The 25132-nt window shown below is 40.6% G+C and overlaps 1 protein-coding gene across 2 annotated transcripts; it reads left to right on the top strand.

Annotated features, from left to right (window-relative positions):
* The first annotated feature begins 4187 nt into the window (after positions 1–4187).
* On the top strand, positions 4188–20812 carry scarb2a (scavenger receptor class B, member 2a). 2 transcript variants are annotated; one of them, XM_039802640.1, is made up of 13 exons: positions 4188–4712; positions 9094–9251; positions 9467–9614; positions 9927–10121; positions 10657–10748; positions 12535–12654; positions 13048–13226; positions 14810–14928; positions 15224–15297; positions 15410–15461; positions 15553–15705; positions 16632–16679; positions 17002–20812. In XM_039802640.1, the coding sequence occupies exons 1-13, from the start codon at positions 4590–4592 to the stop codon at positions 17131–17133; spliced, it is 1593 nt and encodes a 530-aa protein (XP_039658574.1). In that variant the 5' UTR covers positions 4188–4589; the 3' UTR covers positions 17134–20812. The 2 variants fall into 2 exon arrangements, with proteins under 2 accessions (XP_039658574.1, XP_039658575.1); XM_039802641.1 differs by lacking the exon at positions 16632–16679.
* Positions 20813–25132: the final 4320 nt, after the last annotated feature.

Genomic DNA, 25132 nt, shown 5'->3' with positions numbered 1-25132 from the left:
GGAACTTGAGCAAAGACTTTCCTGTCAAACTACTGTTTTCAAGGTAAAAATCTAACTTTTAAAGGTGCTGTAGGTAGGATTGCAAAGATCCAGGACTTAGCCAAATGTGAACATTGACAACTTCTCAGTCCCCCCTTTCCGCTAAAGCCCAAAATGGTCTCCTAAGCCCCTCCCCCCACAAGGGAGAATGAATGCGTGTTCATGAGCAGTGATTGACATGCAGTTAGATTTGACTCTTAGTCCTCTTATTAGTAAGTATATCAATTCAAACAGACTTGTTTAACCTTCTTGCCTTGTTGCCACATGCATTAATAACCTCAGATAGCTTTGTCAGCCAGGGCGTTGGCACTCTTATTTGTACAGTGATGCAGATGAATAAAATCTAACAAATTGTAATTTAAACGATATGTTTGCATACTGCGTGTGCTATTGGATATCTTATTTAGCAGGTTAAAGGCATTAACTTTTGGCCTCTGCAAAGTTTACAGTGAATCAACCCATCAAACCTCAAACAGAATTTACTGTTGAGTTGTGACCGTGTCTGCAGTCAAACCATTCCGTGTTAACTGGATAACAACTTTCTGTTCACCAAGTGAGTCAGTCACTGCCTCTCAATTGAACTCTTATTATAATTGCTGGGTGTGTAAGGATGGTGACCTTAAATTGCTTCTAAACGGTGTGAAGTGAAGCCCACGATGGAACACGTAACCCATTTTGCACTGTTATCACGGACGACTCCGAAAAGCTGACTGTGCACAATGTATGAAACATTGAGAGAATACTTTTTCCCCCAAACGCATGAATGGACATTTGTGTCCAAATAAATGTGCTTGCTGTTGAGCCACATTTGCATTTTAGCCATGTCTTCAAAGTGCAAACCAAAAGCTATTTTTTTTTTTGGTGGGGGGTCAAAATGTGTCAGAACACAATGTATGAATTGTGGGGATAACAAACAGTAGTTCGAAGAACTTGTCCAAAATTATTTACACTGTGGATAAAAGTCTCCTTGTTGTGGTATGCATGACTGCTCAACTTATTTTCACTATGGGCCCCTTTCATGATGCTCTACATAGAGATATTCACATAAAAAAAACCTTCTCAAAGTCATCAAATAGCTTTGTGTAGTCCTTCAAAGCTTCCAACAAGTCCAACAACAAAAAATCAGAAGAAGAAAAAAATCTGTGTCGCTCTGCTGACCAATTAAAAGAGGCCATTACAAAGGTTGAACTGTTTTTCCCCTCTTCACCCTCCCACCCTTTCTTTTGGCAGAAACAATGTTGCTGCATTACTTGAATGTTATCCTTCCCCCCTGATGATTTTCTTTAGCATTTTTTACTTCTCTTGTTTGAACAGATGCCGCCCCCCTACTGCAACCCCCATCCTCTGGGATTGCTATAAGGCTTTAGCACAATGAGGTAAAACTCAATTACATTAATGCTGAGAGTCCAGCCCAGTAAGTTCCTTCCAGTAAGCAACATCAAACAAAATTATGTACTACAGCATATCACTTCCTGGGGAAAAATGATAGTCCTTTGTTATGCTTTATTTATGAATGGACTATGAAAGCTGCATGACCTTGCTCACCTTTCAGTTTGTTCATTACGGCCCATATAATAGCAGAATGTATCCTAACATAGTTGGCCACCACCCCAAATAAACAACAGTCAATGAGTTGGATGAATCTGAATGATTGGTTGAACTCGGGAGCGGAGACTGATTTAGCCAGTCAGCCTATTCTTATCTGAACCACCATCTCGTCTGCTAGAATTCTGGGTAAAAGCTCTTGAGATAAGCAGCTGGTGTTGTCTGTAAATAAGGACGGTGGTGGCTCTCAAGTCCCAGTGTCCTGTTTCACCTTTACACCGGTTACATGCTTTGAGTGCCACAGAATCCAAAAGGCACCAAAGAATCTCAGAAAAAAATGTCACCTTTGACCTTTGGTAACATTAAAACTTGGTCATCTGTCTGTGTGGCTTGGGGTTAGCTCAGTTGGTAGAGCAGGCGCACATATATAGAGTTTTACTCCTCGACCCAGCGGCTGCGGTTTCGACTCCGACCTGCGGCCCTTTGCTGCATGTCATTCCCCTTTCATGTCTTCATCTGTCCTATGAAAATAAAGGAATCAAATGCCTCCCTAAAAAAAAAAAAAAAAAACTTGGTCGTCTGTCAACCAAATTCTGGAAACATATTCAAAAGCTCTGCGTTATGAAGAACTGATGGCATTTAGAGGTGGGAAAACATCTTGAACTTCAGCATGAATTAGACTTAAACCGGTTGACATTCAAGTTCATTTTCCACACTTTTTTTCCAAAGTGGCTTCATTATCTACAAGTCCATTGGTGCAACACGACAGTTTGATGCTACAGTACAATATTTACGTTTTCCCATTTAAAAAAAATAAATAATAAATTGCATTTCAACTTTTGCCATTACCATTGTGAACAGAGTATCACTGTACCAGTGCTCCTACTGCTGCTCAAACCAAATCATAGTGGAAATAACCACAGAAAATGTAGCTTTGATCAAAAATCTATATTTACTGGACCAAAGCTCTGAGAAAACTGTTCAACCAGCAGCCAAATGCTGCACGGCGCAGCCATAAAAAAAGCCTATAGATGCAGGTTTAATTTTCTTAACGCAGAGCTATTCAGCACTATTGCTTTGTTAATGTTAATGTTTGTGCACAGAAATTACATGAAACCACCTTTTCCCAACCCACTTCAAACCAGAGAGAAAAGCTCAGACGAAACACATAGAAAATCTGTCTTGCAAAATAACCCACAATTTTATGTCCACAAGGCCGTTATCGATTGGAAGAAGAAGCTGACTGAGAAAATAGTTTTTCAAGGCCTTGAAATTTTACTGTTACTTAGATATGGTTGGAAGATGCTCAATATTAAAATACTTCTAAACTTTTCACTTTCCAACAAGAAATGTCAACAGTCACTTCATACCAATCAATTTAAGTTGCTGCAACATCCTGTTTGCAGAATTGCACGAGTTTAGCATTCAAGCTGAAGAGTAGCCCTACATCCTCTGAAGTGTGTTGTTTTGGGCTGAAAACACATATTCAAGTGTAATCTGCTCTACAAATATAAACAGTCAGTGTTTTGTGTATGTATGATAGTGTCAAGGTTAAATTAAATTGTGTCAGCAACTCTGTTGACCTCTTTGGCGACATGTTTCCTCCATGAAGAGGATTTGAAATGCTTTGGTATAGGCTACATTTGAGTTATTTTTTTGTCAATATTTAGTGGTAGTTCGCCTCACGATGACTATAATGCAGGCCATTTATCACCCACATTATTCCTCCACAACATCATGTGTGCGGTTAAAGTGGGTTCCGCAGCAGCCACTGAACATCCTCTCTCTGTCGATGGAAAGCTTCACGTCGTCGGTAGGTTCCCCCTTTATGGGAGCCCCGCCTCGAAATCAGTCGATCAACTTCAGCATCGCACACACCAGCGTCTGACCAATCAGCGTGCAGAAGGGGTGGTCTCGAGACGGTGGTCCGGGAGGGCAGTAGCCAATGAGAGCTCGAGCAGCTCGAACAAAGGGCTCGCGTCAACGGCCGTTGGTTGCTTGAATGGAACATTATTCATGTCCACGCTGAGCTTATTTAAGGAGACGCGATGAGGTGAGATAGCGGATTCCGTATAAACGTTAACGGATCTCCACAGTCTTCACTTTTTCTGCGAGTGTAGTGAGTGGAGGATGATGGCGTGGTGCTGTATGTGAAAGTGTCATTTTAAAGACTCGCCCCCTGAACATGTGTGACGTGCATTGAACACACTCATAAAAAAATAGTGGCCATGCGGCTGAAATACTACGATAAAGCACGCTGCTGCTAATTAATTCACAATCGTCCTGCATGCTCGTATGCCAGTAACTTATTAACATGATCACAGTATTAAATCATCAATGTAAAAAAAAAGCATTCTGAAGTAACTTACAAACAAATTGCGTGTAAATTGGCGCACACAAATAAATACAAATAAATGTGAAAGGAAATTCTGCGTTTTGTTGTTTTAGTTGATTTATCATGTTTTATTTTATGGTGATGGTGATATCAGCAATCAGGGCCATGTAAGCAAAGTAGCCTACCATCACTGGCTTTCTTTCTGTTACATACACACACACACACCCACCGCCCATGCATCCTCCTAAGCGAGCTTTTCGCCTGACCGAGTTCATTAATACGTAGAGGAAGGGGAGGAGGTGGACAGCTCTTCTTCTACGATGTGCTGAGAGCTGCTGTTTCATTTCACCACCGTCTCCGAGCAGCTCGGTCCTCTCTTTCTCTTTAGCTTTAAGTGTTCTCTCGCTTTTTGACGACAAGTGCCAACGTTTTTGATTCTTTTCCCGTACCCCCAGCCTCAACGCGAAGATCAGTCCACAGGGCGGTTAAAGAGAGAAGTTTAAACCCCAGCAGCTGCTCACGAGACGGTGGATCGAGGCTTCACGGTCCAGCACATCACTTGTCTTTAGTTGAATTTGTGTATAGTTTTTTGGGACGTTACCATCGACTTCAGTGAAGTTTTTTTTTTTGTATCCACTCCGAGAGGACAGCCCATCCGACTCCCGGCATCATGACTCGGAGATCCTGTGCCATTTACGCCACCGGTATCGTGTGTGCTCACCTCCTGATAGTCGGGATCGCCCTGGTCGTGGCTCAAGTCTTCCAAACAATGATCCACAGCCGGTTAAAAAAGGTGAGTTGTACTCCCTTTTTAAAAAGGGGAAGAAAAAAAAAAGCTAATGGTTTTTCAATGTTTACCCCTCCTTACACACTTCTCTCATCTGTCACACTTGAAGGGTTTAAATGTTAAAGAATGTCATCTGCAGTGGTCGATCATGCGCATTCAGCATCTCACTGGTCGTAGTATTAGCCTACATTCAGTGTCACAAGATCACCCGGTGTGTAACGCCAATCATTTCAGCTGTTTACATTAGTAGTCATTTATATGTTGCTGCATTCTGCAGCTCCAGCTCAGCGCCACGAAACCAAAGCATTTACCTTCACGAATCTGCATGATCCGAGGCTGTGCAGCGTGCCATGTCCCATTACAAGGCTGTGCAGCTAAGGGGTTTTGTTCGAGCTTGCATTGAGACCTGATGGATTAATCAATCAATCGGTCAGCGTGTATCGTTTGAACGGTACACAATAAATAAACATGCTTCAGGTAGAAATCCCCCGTAACTCCCAAAAAGGGGGAATTATGATTGTGTGACTCTCAGAGGTGAGTTCACGACCTTAGCCCCGTTTAATGACATATATCTCCTTTTACATCGCTTTACGGATCTGCAGCGTTTATAGGCTATGATCTGACAAGTCATCACATGATTCAAGTAGCTTTTTATTGAATGGAAGGGGAAGGGAGTGTGGAGAAATGAGGTAAAGCACGATATGTTCTTTCTGCTGGCTGATACTGTAGCGTTTAGATAACCTGTCCAGTGCTGTGCGCATGACCTGGTGACACATTTCTGTTTAGAACCGCTTGATACACTGACTTCATTATGGTTGACTATTCTGAGGAGGGTTACCGGTGGTAGTAGTAGTAGAAATCTCAGCCAGCAGGGACACGGTGGGTAAGGGGGAGGTGTGCTGGTGTGGAGGAATGGGGGGAAGGGAGCCTGGCTGAGTGGACAGGCGAGTCGGGCAGTCCCCTGACTTCCACCGCCAGGTGGTAAATCTTTAAGTTCTACATGGTGTGGCAAGAGGAGGTTTAGAGGCAGACATCCATCTGTCCAACTAGTATATATCCGACAAATCTGCATTCATTTAATTGACCAATGTGGTGATATGAAAGGTACTTCAAGGGCAAAATGATTGACAATAAAGTGTCATGTCCTTCGAATGCATCTGTATTTACAGGGACCCCCCCCCCATCCCGCAGATGTTATACTAGTCTATTTTGAGTCTTCTGCTTCACAAATCGATCAAACCTTGATCAGCGCTTTCCCTGTCTTGACACTAAGTCAGAAAACCTACACACAGGCTTTATTTTAGCTGACCTTTTCCTCATGTTGACATTTTGAAGTAAGGTAGGCTAAACATTTATTTCTGACCTGAGCTGAATTAAAATTTTACCTAAAAATGTGGTTAGACAGGTGGAATGATGTCCGCGTGCAGGCATACAGGGGCGATGGGGTGGCAACCTGATGGGGAGGGGGTGTTGGCAGCTGACACCCTATATCCCACCCTGCTGACCCACTGCTGCTCTCTTCCCTTTTTAAAATACCTCACATTCCTCCTTACTTAACTTGAATCACTGTGTTGGATGCTCTGTGCAACTCCATAAACTGTACTTTAAAGTCGCCCCCCCCCTTAAGAAAGAGGAAAAAGCTCAGCAGAAAAGCTTGACACACTATTTGTCCAAGTAGGGGACTCACAAACAGCTTCCTCTCTGACACGGTTTCCCCCTCCTGTAGTTAAATTTAGGTCTGGGGCTCATTTGTGCCTCATTCGGAATCACAGCAGTGACCCAGGGGACCCAAATTAAACGCGTTATTCAAAGTTCATCAACGGGAGGGGAAAACATTCCGATGTGGCTGGTGATTACATGAAATGACAGCATAGCTAATCCTCTTAAGCCACAGTCTTTCCCATTGAATTAGTCGTGCTCGGACATATTGAACTGACTCCAAAAATCTACCTAATCTGATGTTTGAATGTGGCTCTCTGTAATAATGATGTAGCCTAGTTGTTTGGGACAACGCGCCTCCAGGATACGGACTCTGTATGTCTGAGCTGGGTGTGGATGGAGGCAGCGCTTAAAGCCATGCAAGGAATTTGACAGACTTCTTGGCTCGGGGGCATGATTTCTGCCTGCGAGCAACCTCGATGTGCCTTGTTGTTGTTCCAGCCTCGGCCTATCCCGAGTCATTCTGCTCAGACAAGGAAACTAAAAAAGAACAACACCCACTCATGCCACTCCTCTTAGCCCTCTTAGGGCGAGGAGACTTTTCAAGGTAGTATGACTGACTGAGCTTTAAAGCGTTCAAGAGCAAGGTCATGCTGGTAAAACGCAGTGTTTTAGCTCAAAATGTGCCGATGACTCACCGATTGAATGTAGAATCTTCCACACGAATGACAAGGATTTTCATGCGTTTTCATTTTTTTTAACTTTATATTTTCTTTTTTTCACATGCTGTTCAAAGCAGGACCTTGTCACACAAAACCTAAGCTACAGTGCCTGAAGGTGTTTGTCCAAGAGCCGGTTCACTTTGTTTGGTTTGAGTCCTCATTCAACCTTTCTAACAGTGAATTAATAACACTGTATTTTGATTATACTAACCTCTCCACTTTGTCCCTCATTTGTTTGTTTTTCTGTTTGTGATAGATGAAGGTTCTTTTTTTCTTCCAAGAGATAAATGATGTCCATACAGCCCTAACTCTAATGAAGGCCTTTTGAAAGACCTTTGTTCAAGGTGAACAAACAGGGATTCATGCAGGCTACTACAGTCACATGTAATGCTGCAGGGGGAAAGCCAGACGAGGCAAAAGCCTGTTTCCAAAGTGACCGTTTGCATTTTGTTTTTGAAATGGAACAAATTACGTCATTTCTGCTGGATTGGCATAATGTTTCATACAAGTCCTGTAGTGCGCTGACTGCTCATGTTGGTCATGCGCCTCCTGAAGCATTACCTGGTTTCACTTCAGCTCTTACGAGGCAGAATAAATGATTCTGAAGACTCAGGAGAATCCCACATCTTAAATACCTCAAGTTCCATTTTTTTGTAAGTAGTTATGCAGCTGTGACGTCAACATAACTGGGTTGAATTTGAGATGTGAGGATGTGCTGCTTTTCTGTCTATTATTGTAAATCTCTGGGTTTTGGTTTGACAAAACAAGACCTTTTGAAGACGTCATTTTGGCTCTGGCACATTGAGATGGGCATTTGTCAGTATTATTGGACATTTTTACAGACGAGATTTGTAATCAGTCCAAATGGTGTAAGGATAAAGGGTATAATTCATAATCACAACTAACCCTAAACCCAAATTAGCTTTTTTTTTTTTCTCCCCCTCAGCTGCAGTGTCTTCTTCCGTTTAGCCTTAGTTACTTGAACCTATTTTGGTTGAACCCCTCTGAGATCTAACATGTTTTTTTTTTTTTGTAAAGTAGCAAAGGCGAGATGATGAAACAAAACCAGGCAAACAATTCTATAGAGCAAAACAAGTCTGAAGGTTGGAAGTTGTAACCCAAACAGGAAGTGCCAGCCACACCCTAAACTATATTTCCTTAACAACAACTGACTGCAGAAGACAATGTATAGCATCTCTGAGGTGCCTCTCACCGTACTCAGGAGAGGAGACAAAAGGTTTTCAGGAACTCACCATGAAAGAGACACGAGAGGAAGTGGGTCATTTATCCTTTCCCAAGTTTAAAAATACACCCCAAGAACATAAAAAAAAGCTTTCTTATTTCCCTCGCCAACAGTCAACATACTGACAGCGGTTACTGCGCTGAAATTGGGCTGTTTTTGTATACAGTTGAATAGTGTAGTTAACTGTTTCTGTGGCAGCCAGACTTGTCATACAAGGGAACTTACTATTGACTTCAACTTCAAGACTTGGTTTTCTTTTTTTCGCCACATTATCAGGGTCTAAACCTCTGCGAAGCCGCTCAGAGTGAAACCATCTTCTACTTTTCTGTGGTAGCTTTGGCTTGCGTAGTCTGGATTAAAAAAAAAAAATCACCTGACATCCAGCATGTAATATGATGGCTAATGCTGCTGTGAAGTCATGTTTTATTATTGCAACATGTTGCTGTGTTGTGTGGGCTGACTAGTAGTAATCCGTCAGATACTTGCCCGTGCTCGCTGAGGTCAGAGACTGGGTGCTGTATTTGCTAAAATTTTCTGCCTGTCCTGATGTTTTTTTTTTTTGCAGCTATGAAGGACTTCTCTTAGCTTTCCTCTGGGTTCTTGGCCTGACACCAGCTCCTTGCAGAAAAGTGCCATGTGTGCTCTCAGATGGCACTCATTCAGACCATTTTTGGAGCTTTTAAAGTGCCCTTAATGTGAAATAATAAAACATTGTTCCGCTAAAGTGTTTCTCAATCTGAATGTGTATTCTTTTTGTTGATAGGAAATTACTTTGACAGAGAAGAGCCAAGTGTTTGAATCATGGAAGAATCCACCGCCACCTGTTTATATGGAGTATTACTTCTTCAATGTGACCAATCCAGAGGTGTTCTTGGCAGGCGGGAAGGCAGCTGTTAAACAAATCGGGCCTTACACTTACAGGTAGGTTTGATATGAGGACCTAAACCCAAAGAGCTTCAGCTGTGAACGTGTGAAATATATATAGTGATGGAAACTAGTTATCATTTAAGCCATGTTCTTAAAACGTCCTGTTTTAAGGAAAGTCATCTTGCATCTGGTTTATGAGGGCTTATTTTGTTACTGCTGTGTGAAATCAAAACAAAAGACATCTGGACTAACTGAACTTTCCACACCAGGGAATACAGGCCGCGGGAAAACGTAACTTTCCTGGAGAACGGCACCAAGCTTTACGCCCTGAACCCCAAAACCTTTGTATTTGTGTCCGAGAAGTCAGCTGGTTACCCCGAGGTCGACATCATCACGACTGTCAACATCCCGTTTGTGGTAAGACATTGTGTCTGGACAGGATAAAGTGTGTTATTATGATCGGCAGCAGCCAGTAATCATGTCCCTTAGATTTGTGTTTTAAGTCATTTGATTGGCATGTGTATTTTGGTTTTCTCACATTATTGCCGTAACACACGCCAAGCCATTGTCCTCTTAGTTTTATTGTGACATTTTGATATGTTGAACATACAAACTTCAGTCATATCAGGCCAAGACAAATGGAACTTAAATGCAGCATTTACCCTGAGATCTCTCACAAAAAAGGAAACCGATTTCTCCATTCTCTAACTGTGTTTTTTTTGTCCTCAGGCGATCATGAATGAGCTGAACTCCTACTCCTTCGTCCTGCGGACTTTGGTTTCCATGTACATTAACAGCCTGGGCGTCGAGGTGTTCTTGACCCGCACTGTCCACGAGGTTCTGTGGGGCTTCAAAGACCCTCTTCTCTCAAAGGTCCACTCCATAAAGCCCGATGTGGACGAATATTTTGGACTAATGTGGAAGGTAAGCGTGGTGGCAAGAAAAGTTTTACTCCCTTTCCTGAATATATTTTCAGAGGCAAAATTGGGGGTTTTGTAGTGCAAAAACCCTTTTTAGAAAGCGTGTTGCGTGCTGGTCATTAGGGGTTACTAAAACAACAGACGAGGCTGTCTGACCGTCGTGTAAGAGAAGTGAGATTGGCCACATGCTGATGGAAGATGCTTGTACTTCCTGATTATAGAGCAACGTCTGCAATTTGGCACGTACCTTGGCAACAGCAGCCTTGTGATCCTGAGTGCAGCATTTTTTTTTTTTAACTAGAAGAAAACCCCAACTATTTTGTTTTCGTGCTCTTGGATCGATTATTAATGCCTTACTGTCTGGTGAGAATATGCTAAGCGGCATGCTAATGGTAAAAAAAAAGAACAAAGCCATGTTTCTTTCACAATTCGCATTGTCCTTTGTCAACAGACATAAATACTGTTTCAGACTCTCCGCTGTATCCTGAAGAGTTGTCTGTCACAGCAGCTTTCTCTGAACCTCGTCTTGTTTTCTGCAGAAAAATGGAACCCATGAAGGCGAATTTGTGTTCCACACCGGCGAGGAGAACTACTTGGATTATGGCAAGATCGACACATGGAACGGCCTTAGGTAAAAACTCTTTAGGCATTTAGGCAGATTTTTCCCCTTTTTTTTATTTTTTATTTTTTTCCTGCTTTCCTCAGTGACAGGAAACACTCTCTCTTGTCTGCACATGGCTCCTACTTCCTCCCAGTCATGATATTCGTATTCACCTACAGTAGTTTCACAACCTGTATTGGAAAGGAGAAAGCCTTTGCTCTGCTGGCTTTAGGTAGAACATTATTGCAAAACACATGTTTGGATAGCTGAAGTGACTTTGTACTTTGAATGTAATCAGCATGTGTATGTAGATTTCAGTTGTAGAAGAAGCATTCTGATTCTTTACTCAGGGGAATTTGGGTATTTTTCAGCCTCAAACCTATTTTACCATGCATTTGTGTCTAAGTGACTAATGTGAACAAACCTCTATGAAATTGGTCCAGTATTGAGTGAGAACACTGTAACCGGCAGCCGGGAACCAGGCTGCAATGTAACTCTAGGGCAAACGCACACTGTCAATGTCTGCCTTAAAAGTGCTTGTTTTTTCCACTGACGGGCTCAAGATTGCTATTAGTATCTGACTACATTACAGAAAGATGAAGAAGTTGCTGTTATCCTGCCATGCTGTCATCTGTCATCTTTCTGATGCCAGGTCAACACAGTCATTTAAGCTAATGGCATTCGCTTACACCGCTCTGTCTACAGCTCTCCACTCTTGGAACAGCATTTTTCTTTAAGAAAAGATGCTTTTAGTATAGGATTTCTTCTCCTCTTTGGCTGGCAGGTCTTTGCCAGACCTATCTCCACAGCACTGTGTCAGCACTGCAGTATGGTTCTGGTTACACCACCTATCTATTCTATGATGGGAGAAAAAGACGCTCTGGCTTGTTTGTATTTCTTTAAACCCATCACAACCGTCCTGGGCGGCATTAAGCCCCGATAGCGAGAGGGAAGGAACATCCGGCACGTGAGAGACGCCTTCTGTATGTCAGGCTTCTTCACAGCAATGTACTGTACATCCATTGAGCTAGACTACTGCAGACCTGATGGTCTGCAAGGCGCAGTGTATGGACCGAAGTATAGGATCCATTTGTTGCTGTAGCACAGCTAGCCTCAACTTCAGCGTGTCCGTATCCAAAGGTGACGTCTACGAAGGCTGCGCCAAGTGTAGCTCGACATCTTGTTGGCACAATTCGGAAACTGAAATTGAAAATCCCAAAATTCCCCTATTGAGTAAAACAGTGTAAGAAGTACTCTATTGCAAGTAAGTCTCACTTAAGTACAAATACTGAGGTATTGGCAGCAAAATGCACTTAAAGAATCAAAAGTGCTCATTCTGCAGGAAAGTGGTCTTTGTGAGTGATTTGTGAGGCTTGGTCCTTTTTTATGCAAAAATGCCAACGTTCAGCTTCAGTTTAGATTTAAAGCGTATCTTTGTCATACATTATAGTAAACTGAATCTTTTTGGGTGTTGGACTGTTGGTCAGACAAAACAAGGTATTTAAGGAGATCCCTTTGGACTGTGTAATCATTTGTCACAATCCAAATGCTAGCAACTCACAGATTGCTAGACACTACTTTCTTGGTTTAATTTTTAACATGACCGTGGGTTTATTTAATGGAAAATAAATGTAGTGGAGTAAAAAGTGCAATGCTTCCTCTGAATTGTGGTGATGTAGAAGTATAAATTGGCATAAAATGAACAGAGTCAGGTAGAAGTAGTTCAAAATTGTACTTCAGTACAGTACTACTAGTAAATGTGCTTACTTGCAGCTACACGCAACCCTAATATCAGCAGTGTTCTTCTTATCAATAGGAAGATGTCGTGGTGGTCTTCCAATCAGAGCAACATGATCAACGGTACGGACGGTGCGGTCTTCCACCCTCTGATAAACAGGAACGAGCTGCTCTACATCTTTGCTGCTGATCTCTGCAGGTATGCACATGTTACTTTTGTGGTTATAAATTGGTTTACAGTCAAAGTATCCCGGCAGGGTGAATACCGGAACTCCCCGTGATGTTAAGTTAGTAAATTGCAGCGGAGTCATACACAATATGCTCACACACACCCACACACACACACTGATAAGGATCTTTGTTGTGGCTATTACAACTTTTGATAAGGCTGTCAATGAGCTCAAAACACGCATAGGAAATAGGATACTTGAGAGGCTTTAAGAAATGATTGTACAGGAATTAATCTTGTACATGTCACTTATGAATGTGTATAGTCCTAATTACTATAAGATTGAAGAATAAGAGGAAGCTTTTTATTTAGACTGGTTGACAAAACTTATAATAATAATAATAATATTTTTTTCTCCTTTAGATCTATCCATCTAGCCTACGTGGAAGACGTAGAGGTGAAAGGCATCCAGGCATACCGCTTCGCTCCCCCTAACGACGTTCTCATGAACCCCAAAGACAACCCCACTAACGCGGGCTTCTGTGTGCCAGCTGGAGACTGTCTCGGCACCGGGGTGCTTAAAGTCAGCGTTTGTCGAGAAGGTAAGGGACTGCCCTGCCCCCCTCCCCAAGTTGCCAGAGAATTTGACCCAGTTATCTGGTTCACCCCTCCTATTTCTACCCCAAAAAGGTCTTTTCAATCAGCAGCCACATCTCCTGCCTGGTATCTGGCATTCCCACTGTTTGAGCATGCCTGATTTTTACTCAATACACGGTTCAATGATTAACTGAGCTGTCTGTGTGTGGAGGCTATTGAAGTACTTTATGGTGGTCATTGAGTGGAGTGTGATTGCTCTGATTAGGCTTGAGGACAGTACAGGATCAGTACAGATATGCTACTGTAACCCCGGCCGGAACAATATAATTCACAGGCAGTATATTTAAGATTATAATTTTTTTTTTGTAATGTTCCAACATGCACAGTCCTAGTGGTAGATATGTATTGACGTGTGTGCTAAAACTTGATTGGCTGCCTACATCAGCTTCTCTGATTCATACGAGGCAAACGCCCTTGATTGGAAGGATGTTAGTGATGCTTCTATGAGAGCCAATCACGACCAAGCCCTGTTGTCATGTGCAAAGTGGTGTCATTCTGAAACTGCTCCTGTGGTTAAAGAATGAAATCATCACAGGGTCTTTTCTATATGATTTACCATAGCTTGTACATAAATGGAAAACATTTTAAATTCATGCTTACATCTTTTTAGAAAAACATCCGCTACTACTGCTGTAGCAGTTTAGTGCAAAATAAAAAAATATATATTGTTTTTTTTACGGTTTTAGCAACAATGGCAGTATTCTTTATGATTCCTGTATTGTTTAGAATAGGGCTGGGTGATATGGCGAAAATCAAATATTACAATATTTTTGACCAAATACCTCAATATCGATACTGCAACAATATTGTAGTGTTGACTATTGTTGCTTTCACAAAGTATTTACACAATGAGATTTTTGATGAATGATCATCAGTAATGTAGATATAATGACTAAGTGGGCAAAGGCAAATAATAGAACAGCTAGAACAGTCTGGTAAGTTCATAAAATGACATCCCTTTACTGTAATGCAGCCTTTAAAACCAGGAAAAGACAACACTTAAGATATTACGATAATCAAAATCTAAGACGATATCTACTCTCATATCACAATATTGATATAATATCAATATATTGCCCAGCTCTAGTTTAGATTCAATAAGTTTAAATTTGACTGCTTTTAGGCCACGAATAAATAAGGGTTTCAGCATTTCTCCACTGAATTTTATTCCTGGCAATGCGGAGAAAGCTTTGAAACAGCATTTAGACCTTTTTTGTATTTTAAAAATATAACTTTAAAGAAATGAACAGTTAAGTGAATAAATAAAATATGAAAGAAAATGTAAAAACTGGTGTTGAGTGCTGCAGGAGCTCTCTTGTTTTTACTGTGTCAGCTAATTATTATTATTTAGGTGCACACACATTCTCGTAACGATCTGCTACACTGTATCACTATGTCTGTATCTCTGTAAAATACCTTCCTTTATCTTATCTCACAATTCTTAACAAATCTTTTTTTTTCAACCATTGTAGTCATCTAAGGATACAATACTAACTGACTCATGTTTTTCTCACTTGTTTCCCTCAAGGTGCTCCCATCGTGGTGTCTTTCCCCCACTTTTATCAAGCGGACCCCATGTACATCAACGCCGTTGACGGGCTCAACCCCAACAAGGAGGAACACGAGACGTACCTCGACCTGCAACCGGTACCATTAATATTTCATTTTTTATTTATTATTTATTCACCAACCTTGATCTGTTAATGTTTAATGAATGTCTTTTATCTAAATGAAAAGTTATTTTGATTCATAGTAGACCCTCTGCTTGTTTTTTTTGTTTTTTTTTTTCGTATTAAAGGTTATTTTGGTCAGCTTACATTTGTATTACTTAATAAAAAAAATAAAAATATATATACACACACACACACACACACACACACACGGACGGTTTCTCAGCTGTTGTAAGATTTCTAAAAAATGTCTTTTTATCTCTTTGTTTTAGACCACGGGGGTTCCCATTCGTGCCTGCAAGAGAGCTCAGCTCAATATCATCCTGAAAAGAATTCAAGGCTTCCCGTAAGTCGAACTCTGACACACTTCGCTGTTGCCACACTCGTGTCCTCATTTCGGCCACATGTTGGGCCAGATGTCCTCCCTGACACACGTCTCTCTTTTTCTGCTCTTTCAGCAAAACCAAGTTCATCAACGAGACCATTTTCCCCATCATGTTCGTCAATGAGGTGAGCATTTAATTCAGTGCAATGTTAGACAGACCTGTTCTCATAAACTGTAAGTGAGTCACAAATCAATAATCATTTCTCTCGACTCTAGACGGCAACTATCGACGATGATTCTGCATCCCAAATGAGGACGTTGCTCCTAATTGTGACTCTCGTGTCAAACTTCCCTGTGCTCATCGTGGGCATGGGCATCATCCTGCTGCTTGTGCTCGTCGTCCTGTTCTGCCGAAACCGCCAGAAGAAGGTAGGAACGCCCCTCCTCCCCTTCTGTGTCGCTGTGGACTGAACTGTAGTATTAATCCACACGGTTACCCTGGTGTGAAAAGTGTGTGCTACCCACTGACATTAGCTCCCAGTGTACCGTAAATGAGACCTAGCCTGATAATATAGTGGTGAAATGTCACAGTAAATGCTGCAGTTTTTTTAGCGGATTTTTGCATGGTTTCCTCACTGAGCTGCTGCAGCTTTAACCCCAAGCTACTGCATGTTAACTAACACCAATTGCATGATCCCTGCACAGCAAAGCCAGCATGAGCAGTTTTTCCACAGTTCTGGATCAAATTGTGTTTTTTTTTTTTTTTTTTTTTTCTTGCTGAATGTTTTCTAACAGTGGATGCATCTTTGACTTCAGGATCTTGGTTCCCTTTTGGTCAGTATAGCTATGAGCTAGTTCAGCCCCATTGAGTAGCAAAGTGCGTTGAACTAGAATAGTCCCGAGGATAATGTACAGCACACGTTCACCTCTTTTTATCTCTAGTAGTGCAGCATTGTTGATTTAAACCCTGACCGCCACTGCCCTCAGATTATCGCAGTTCAGGTTATTCACTGTCCAGAGAGTCGCCTGCAACATGTCAAAGGAATAGTTTGACATTTTCAGAAATATTCACTTTCTTTCAATGAAAGTTAGATGAAAATGTTTGACACCAGTCTTGTGTCTGAGAGTGGCATCAATCTTCCCATCTAACTCTCATTAGGAAAGGGAACATTTACCAAAATGTCAAACTATTCCTTTCACATTCACACACAGTTACAGTTTAGACTGTTAGCTTAGCATTGAGAGAATGTTAAAGAAAAAAAAATGCTTAATTGCAATATGAAGAAGTGTTGTATTAACCATGTTCTAATTTAAATTTTCTGTAACCCCCCCCTTTTTTTCCTTTTCTGTTTTAGAATGAAGTAAAACGTATTGATTTTACTGAAGCTTTTCATTCTTTTACTGTAAGTCTTCATTTTTGCCTCGTTTGCTATTCTCCTTTTTTAATTTGTTCATCTCTGGTTATTATAATTTTTAATTCACTTTATGAAACATGACATTCCTTCTTTGAGTTCTCGCCTCACAGTGTTATTCTTAATTTTTGAAGTTAATGTTTTCTGTGGTGGTTGTTGTGAATATTTAGATTGATGTGATTTTTACTGAGAACATTTCACTCAAAACATTTTATTCACATTTCAATGTCTGTGTTCTGTGTAAAAAAAAAAAGTGTTTGGACATCTTGCCATTTCAAAGGCTTGTACTAACACCTTCTGTGCTCCTGTCCAGACGGTGAAGGACGATACGGCCTACACTCAGGTCAGCGACAAACCCGACGAGCCGTCAGAAACGCCAGCCAACCAGCCGATGAGGAACGGCTCCTACATTGCCATGTCTCCAGTGGAGGCCCAGAAGTGTTGATGGAGGATCCCCTCCCCATGCGTGGAGCTCAGGAAGGGGGCTGAGGGAGCAGCACAGGGGTGTTACATTACCACGGGTGGGGGTTAGCATACACAGTAGGCTCATTTTGCTTATTTTAGGGGGGGTGGGGAGGATATAGAAAGGCGTGGACCACAATCCCCAGTTCATGTTTGGTCAACAAAGACATTGCTCCTCTCACTGAGCCCTCTTATGACTGTCTTTCCTCCTCTACTCTACCTGCTGAGCATGGCCCTCACTGCCTGTCGTACTGCAACACAACAAAACTCACACACTCTTATTCCTCGTTTCCGTCCTGGTTGGCCTTTTTAAAGATGAAGGGACTCTGGGTAGGCTCGGCCAGGACAAGCCTTTTTTCCGTAATTTGTCTGAGGGAACGCGGTAGCATAGGTGTCGCTGTCGCACGCAGATGCGTGATCTTCCGAGCGGACTCTGCCAACTGATGCTGCTCAAAGAGGGTTTTAGTATTCAGCTGAACAACAGTGGGTGTTGTTACCGTCTTATTCTTCCTCTTTTCCTCTCCATTAGAGGAGAAAATGTTGAGGCAAACTGATAAATAATGAAAAAAAGCCCCTGTAAACTCAATCCTTAGGACAAAACTCTAAGCTCCTGCGCTCAGAGGATAAAATGGTTTTGCTACTAAAAACTGAACTTAGCATATCCTGTTTTGTAGTTTAAAAAAAAAAAAAAACTGAGCCAAGCTATTTATAGCATTTTTGCCTTTTTCTCCTAAGATGAATTGGTGCACATGCCACACTTCCGATATCCGTCAGTAAAAGTGTGTGTGCACCTTATATTACACTTTAGTGTCCTGTTTTGATGGGACAATTGGCAACCATTTTTCTTGATGCGGGCACAGTGTTGTGACATCTGGAATGCTTGTGATTTTGATCCCTACCCCCCCCCACTCTCCAGAAACACTAGTTAAAAAATAGTCAGCTACATTTCCAAGTCATCTTTAGTGAAGGGGATGACTGGTTAGCTATGAAACTATTAGGGTAGCCACCAGTAGCTTGATTAGGTTGCACCTTTTTTAGGCTTCATCACAATTTAAAACAAATAGGGGAAGAAAAAAAAACACCCACAGAACTTACAAGGGAGACTTGAACCTGCTTTCTGCCTTATAATGGTTCAGTGTGTTCTGTATGTTTCTACATTGTTCAGATAAGCTGGAAATCTCTTCTGTTATTGTACATATGTAAAAGGGGGAAATGTTGAGATACCTCTGACCAAATCTAGCAAGCAGTCCTTCTAGGTGTGCTGTAAGACACTAATTTTGCTCTGGTGTCGACCGCTCCTGCACGTCTACACTGTTACTTACTTATTAGAGAAAGCACAATTTGGATTGCTAAAACCAGTCCTTACACAAGGCTACCAGTTGTTGTTTTTTTTTTTTTTGTCCTATTATGATATAGATTTACAGCTGATCTGTCAAAGACACTGTCAGGTGGCGTAGCTATAAACAAAAACAAAAGTGGAATCATTGGGGGTTTTGAGGGGGCTCTGTGCACCACTTGCCGCTGTGCAGTCATTCAGTTTGCCAAGGAGCTGTAGGCATTCAGGCAAAACGCAGCACACAGCACTTGAATCACTGTTTGTCTTATGTTTCATTTGTTTTCATTTTTCTGTCCACCACACTTGTCACGTCAAACCCAGTGCTAGTCGCTAACGGGAAGTGAATTTAAGGCCATAATAACTGTCAACGTGGAAAATTCCCTGCACTTTGCCTGGAAATTGTGCCCTGTGTATTTTCATATTGTTTTTGTCCTGTTCATTTCACTGAAGGTGGTCCATATGTTCAATGCATTTCAATGGTTTGTTCTAACTAGTATTGGTTATGAAGGATGTTGTAAATGAACAACACACATCCATGCCTCTGTGTTACTTACTTTTCAGCACATGGAGTGTCTTCTTTTGATATACTTTTTGTATTTGGTATTGCTGCTAAAAACAAAAACAAATGCCATAACCTATGGACTTGTATTTGTACACACATGTACATAACCTGCTCGTATTCTTTTTCAGGTTGATCAACGGAAGCTTTTTCTTTTAAGGCTTTCTGTGTTATCAACCCTTTTGACATCGGAGCACAAGATACAAAGCCCAAAGCTTGCTGCCATTTATTGGAATTAGCAGTTACAGTTATCACTAGCAACCCTTTTGTGAAGTTATCACACTTAACACACTCATTCCTCTTATTAGCAGAAGATTTTGACCATATCACATGTATTGTTGGGGATTATAATAGGAGTAGTCAATTTAACTATTCGCTGGAGGTGCCCAAAAAGGGCGAGCCAGTTCATCAAAGATCGGTGTCAGAAGCCTGATTCTAAAGAACACTGTGGTGGAGAGGTCGAACGCATTCCTTTTTAAAGGTTGAACAAATTCACTAAAGGCCTTTTTTTAATTCCACCTACATGCAAGCAACCACAGTCTCGTGCACACTCAGTTCATCGATATCCACCTTTTTAAAAACTTGAACCTGAGAGACCTTAATCCCGAGAGTTGTGTGTGTGTGTGTTGCTTGTACAACGTCTGTTTAAACACACCTGAGCCATCACTCCTCCACTGTCTGACTTCCAATACACCGACCTTTGAGTCTGAATCATTTAGCCTATTGGCTCCTCTCTGCTTGACCAAAGATAACCCACATAGATAACCCAGCGCCGTGTTTACTCTCCTCTGTGATAACGATTGTGCCACAAAACCACCGCCTACCTTTTTTTTTTATTTTTATTTTTTTATCGTGCCACCACTTAAGTGAAGTATTTGCAGCAGTGTTGTGTGAGCGTGAACGCATGTGTGTATGTGCCTTTTTTACATCAAGGCAAGAAAAAAATAAATTTCACAAGTTGGTTTGATGGGTATTGCTCTTTGTGGGCAGATCTCAGTATTATGTAAGACAAAGCAATACAGAGTTGTGTAAAATAAATTGTTTTGTAAGGGTCCACACAATATTTATGTACCTTGTTTGTTTCCCCTGAATTTGTGATTATTTTTTTGTTAGTTGTGTAGAAGTAGTTCCTTTTTCTGTTCCTTTTTTTTTTTTTTTTTTGTTAAAATTCAACATTTCATTTCTGATCATTTCATTTTCTTTTTCACACTGAAAATACAAAAAAGTGTAAAAAGATGGACCAGTATGTCTCACTGGGAGCTGTAAGAGACCTGTAAAAATGTCTGTAAGGCTGTTCATGAATGGTTTAAGTAAATTTGTTTGTGGAGCCGATGGCCATTTCTGGCAAACTGGAGTGATTGTTTTTTGTTTGGTTTTTTTAACTGGAAGGCTGATTATCTTGATGACTGAGTAAAGTATTGATGCTGTGTAACCTATCTAGATGAATGAAGCCCTCCTTCAGGGATGAGCACTAGTGCCATACCATCCTTTATTATTTTCCTTAATTTTCTCTTTGGTGTAACAACCACATTGCCCCATTTCCCCCCCCCATGTTCAGAAGTCACTAACAGACATTTCTTCTTAAGACATACTAATTTATTTTGCTGCTGAAAATGACAATCCTTGTCATGTGAGGTGCAAAATGAGTTCAATGTAATATTCATTTTTAGTTTTGATAATTTACACTGCACAGATATTTCTACAGTGCTTTTGTAAACATTTATAGTGTATTTGCAAAAAAAATAAAAAGTTCAAGTGCAAAGTTCACAGTCGCCTGCTGTCTTTTATATAATTGTCAGAAAGGTGTGTGTGTTTGTTTTTCGGAAATGGTTCTTTTATTCACTTTCTTGGCGAGAGTTGGATGAGAAGATTGATACCACTCGAAGTTTCAGCTGGTTAGCTTAGGTTAGCATAAAGACCATAGACAGTGAAATTAATAGACTTTGACGGAGACCAGTGAAGTCAATTAGAAGCACTTTTCCGGTGATTACTGAGCATTACTGCGCAGCCTAAAACTGAGCTTGACGACGTAGATGTGACGTGAGCAACCTGTCTGAAAGTTGTAAGTCTTCTGGTAGCTGTGCCAAGAGAAATCTGTTTGTTCGTGGTTAAATGTTACTTTATATGAATTAATTTGCCACATACCAAAGTATTTCCAATCCATCAAAACGTTGCTGAAATATTTTGTTCCGATGCTTTCATGGACTCTCTGTTCCCTCGTTTCCAGTCTTTATGCTAAGCTAAGCTAACCGGCTGCTCCCTGCAGCTATATTACTGTACAAACATGAGAGTGACAACTAACTGACAGAAAACAAATAAGCATATGTTTCCCAAAATGCTGAACTACTGCTTTAAAGGTCCCATGACATGGTGCTCTTTGGATGCTTTTATATAGACCTTAGTGGTCCCCTAATACTGTATCTGAAGTCTCTTTTATATAGACCTTAGTGGTCCCCTAATACTGTATCTGAAGTCTCTTTTATATAGGCCTTAGTGGTCCCCTAATACTGTATCTGAAGTCTCTTTTATATAGACCTTAGTGGTCCCCTAATACTGTATCTGAAGTCTCTTTTATATAGACCTTAGTGGTCCCCTAATACTGTATCTGAAGTCTCTTTTATATAGACCTTAGTGGTCCCCTAATACTGTATCTGAAGTCTCTTTTATATAGACCTTAGTGGTCCCCTAATACTATATCTGAAGTCTCTTTTATATAGACCTTAGTGGTCCCCTAATACTATATCTGAAGTCTCTTTTATATAGACCTTAGTGGTCCCCTAATATTGTATCTGAAGTCTCTTTCCCGAAATTCAGCCTTGGTGCAGAATTACAGAGCCAGTCCCACAATGAGCTTTCCCTTAGGATGTGCCATTTCTGTGTCTGTAGCTATTGAGGAGTAGGGGGGGGTGGGGGGTGTGGCCTTGACCAACTGCCACTTTGCTCGTTTGAAAGCCATGTCGTCTCTCTCTCATGGGTGGTCCAAATTCTCTCGGCGGGCAAAGCAGAGAAAGGGGAGGTAACCTTGCTCCTTATGACCTCATAAGGATAAGATTCCAGATCGGCCCATCTGAGCTTTCATTTTCTCTAAGGCAGAGCAGGATACCCAGGGCTCGGTTTACACCTCTCACCATTTCTAGCTACTGGGGGACCATAGGCAGACTGGGGGAACTCATATTAATGTTAAAAAACCTCATAAAGTGAAATGTTCATGCCATGGGACCTTTACATTTCAACATTATTTATTCAGAAGTGTTTATTCAATTCAGTTGCGTATAAATATATATATTGTCCTTAACTTGATTCCACGTGGAACAAGTCACTGTGACTGTATCTTCTGCATCTTTTTTAAAAGGTCTGATTAAATGCAGTATCTACATGTTACATAGTACCCTATAAAACATGCCATTCCACAACTATTTAGTATGGTGAAAAGCCCTTCAGAGGTGAAGTTTCAAAGTTTGACAAACCATCTGTTCCCAACTATGACAGAGTCACATACATATATATAGCTGAAACTATTCTGTCAATCGATAGAAAATGAATCAGCAATTGTTTTGATAATTGATTCAGCGTTTTTAGTCATTTTTCAAGCAGAAAAATCTAGTTTCAGTCTTTGAAATTAGAGGATGTGCAACTTTTCTTTGTCATAGTTCATTTTAAACTGAAAACCTGTGGGTTTTTTATAAAACAGTGATAATTCCCTCCACTCTTTTCTGACAAATTGATTATTTGAAAAATATAACCAAGGGGTCACAAGATAAATCTAAGATGACAGATGATTAACAAAATGGGGGAGATAAAAAAAAACATGTTTCTGCTACAAAAATTGCATATTTTTCTGAATTTCACTAAACTTTTTATTGTGAAATATTGGATAGTTTTACCTTTTCGGGCCTCTGAAAAGTATTCAAAAGAAATAGTCTGAAAAGGAACATTACTTTGGTTCAACTTTGTGCAACTTGTACAGATGCATTATGTAACAAGGGGTGAAACATATTCTGTATCTGATGACCTTACTTTTTTTTAAATCTTCAAAGTCAACATTGAGTCAAATCCAAGACTCAACACTTAAACGTGCGGTACACTCGCCACAGCCGACCTGTCGCGTGCCAATGTGATGTCATGGGAGCACCATAACTGTTTATACTCGCGCATGGTGGTCGCGACATTAGTTGCAGTCTTCTCCTGAACAGAGGTGTCGCTAATGAGGAAAGGCTACCGACTTTGCTATTTCTACAGACTAGAAGAAGAAGAAAAAGGTAAACAACAGCAGAACTGGCAGCAGCATTGACGTCAATGTTTCGATTTGATTCGATGACCTACTTCGTCGGATCAAGCCTTTTATTTACTATAAAATAACTCATCTTAACCCAGTAAGTTTACAAGAGAGACTTGCAGTCACTCTGAGAGTCCTGGCATCCGGTTGCCCTCGAACTCGTCCATACTTCCTGTTTCTGTTTTGTCGTGCGCCGCTGAAAAAAATGAGTAAAATCCTGGCACGCCAGCGAGATCTACGTCATTTTGACATCACATGGGTATGCGACAGGTCGGCTGCGGCGACTGTAAAAAGGCCTTTACTCCCTCTCCCACTGGGGATCAATAAAGGTGTAGCTAAACCTATCGTATTGTTTGTCATGGGGATGATAAAGCCATTGACATGTGGTTTCAAACATTCTTAACTGATTATTACTAAAAAATGTGTCCTCTCTGTCATTTCTTCTAGTCTTTTGGAATCCTGGCAGCTTTATACTTTGTTAAATTGACGAAATGATAAGTCCGGCTTATAGCTGAGTTTGTTCTGATAAAAAAAGACACTATTCATGTTGCATAAGGACAGTTCAAAATGTGCTAAACAAAGACACAAATGAACCTAGACTCCAGAGGTTACAAGAAAGCACTTACATGACAATTCATAAAGTAATCAGCAGAGAAGAGTTGCAGTATCAGCAGACAAAAGTGTCTACTCTGAAGGTCGATCAAGCCCCAAAAAAGTGAATATGTTACATTTTGGAAAGACTGAAGGAGAGAGTGCGTAGATGCTGACGCCTGCAGACCCTGAAAGGATAATCTCGTAGGCAGAAACATATAATGTGAGTTTTCAGAAGAGTTCAGATGAGGTGATCATAACTTCCCCCGAGGCCACAGGTTAAAATACATGTAGCCACAGCTGTACACATTTAACACCCTATTGTATATGAGATGAATGAGAGAATCGTGTGACCTCCTATTCTCCCTAAAAACCTGCCTAAGCTTGTTGTAAGTCTGCTGTAGGTCTGGAGAAAAATGAGTCAAAACAGTGAAGGGTTGGAAAAGGGAAGGAGACAAACATATCTTGTTGCTGCATGAAAGGCGGGTTTTTACTTGAATTTATTAAATGTTTATGCAAATAGGACATAAAAAAAAAGAAAAACTCTATCAAACAATTTATGACTGAATGCTAATTCTGGCTGCCTCCTGGTTGATGGTTGTGGTAATGGCTTATTTTTACAGTTTAATCAATTTGTTAATCATTCATTTCTTAATATACGTAAATCTGCATATCGTCATCTGACCCACAATGGGTTCCAAGATGGATCAGTTCCTGGAGTATTTCCTGTAAGTTGTTATTTGTGAGTTATTTTAGTTAAATTATAGCTAAATACTGTAGACACAGCATTCAGTAAAAAAAAAGAAAGAAAAATATATTAAATAACTGCTTGTGTAGTTGAGCACACAAAAAAATTACATTTTGAATATGAAATAATATATCCTTTCCCCCCCTCATTTGTTCTTTGTCAGTTCACAAGCCTTTTATATATATATATATATATATATATATATATATATATATATATATATATATATATATATATATATATATATATATATGTATATATATATTGGTTATATAGCTTTACAACTGTAAGACCACCTGCAGACACAATAGATGCACTCCCCCCTCCTACTCAGATACAATGGAAAAATAGGTCTTCTTCTTTTGTCCCACTCTCTATGGGGTGGTGGTTAATGGATTTGAAAAGCAACAGAGGGAAAGGCAACTTGTTTTTTATGCTATTTTAAAATTTTACTCCACTACATCCTTCTGAC

The sequence above is a fragment of the Perca fluviatilis genome, chromosome 6, assembly GCF_010015445.1.
Source record: "Perca fluviatilis chromosome 6, GENO_Pfluv_1.0, whole genome shotgun sequence".
NCBI lineage: Eukaryota > Metazoa > Chordata > Actinopteri > Perciformes > Percidae > Perca > Perca fluviatilis.
The sequence above is the reverse complement of the archived record's forward strand: the minus strand, read 5'-3'. Positions and strand labels throughout refer to the sequence as shown.

Excerpts from the sequence above, each read along its gene's own strand:
- scarb2a (XM_039802640.1), top strand. The coding sequence starts at position 4,590 with ATGACTCGGAGATCCTGTGCCATTTACGCCACCGGTATCGTGTGTGCT. Across the intron at positions 9,615-9,926 it reads CTGTCAACATCCCGTTTGTG|GCGATCATGAATGAGCTGAA; the intron begins GTAAGACATTGT and ends TTTTGTCCTCAG. Across the intron at positions 13,227-14,809 it reads AGTCAGCGTTTGTCGAGAAG|GTGCTCCCATCGTGGTGTCT; the intron begins GTAAGGGACTGC and ends GTTTCCCTCAAG.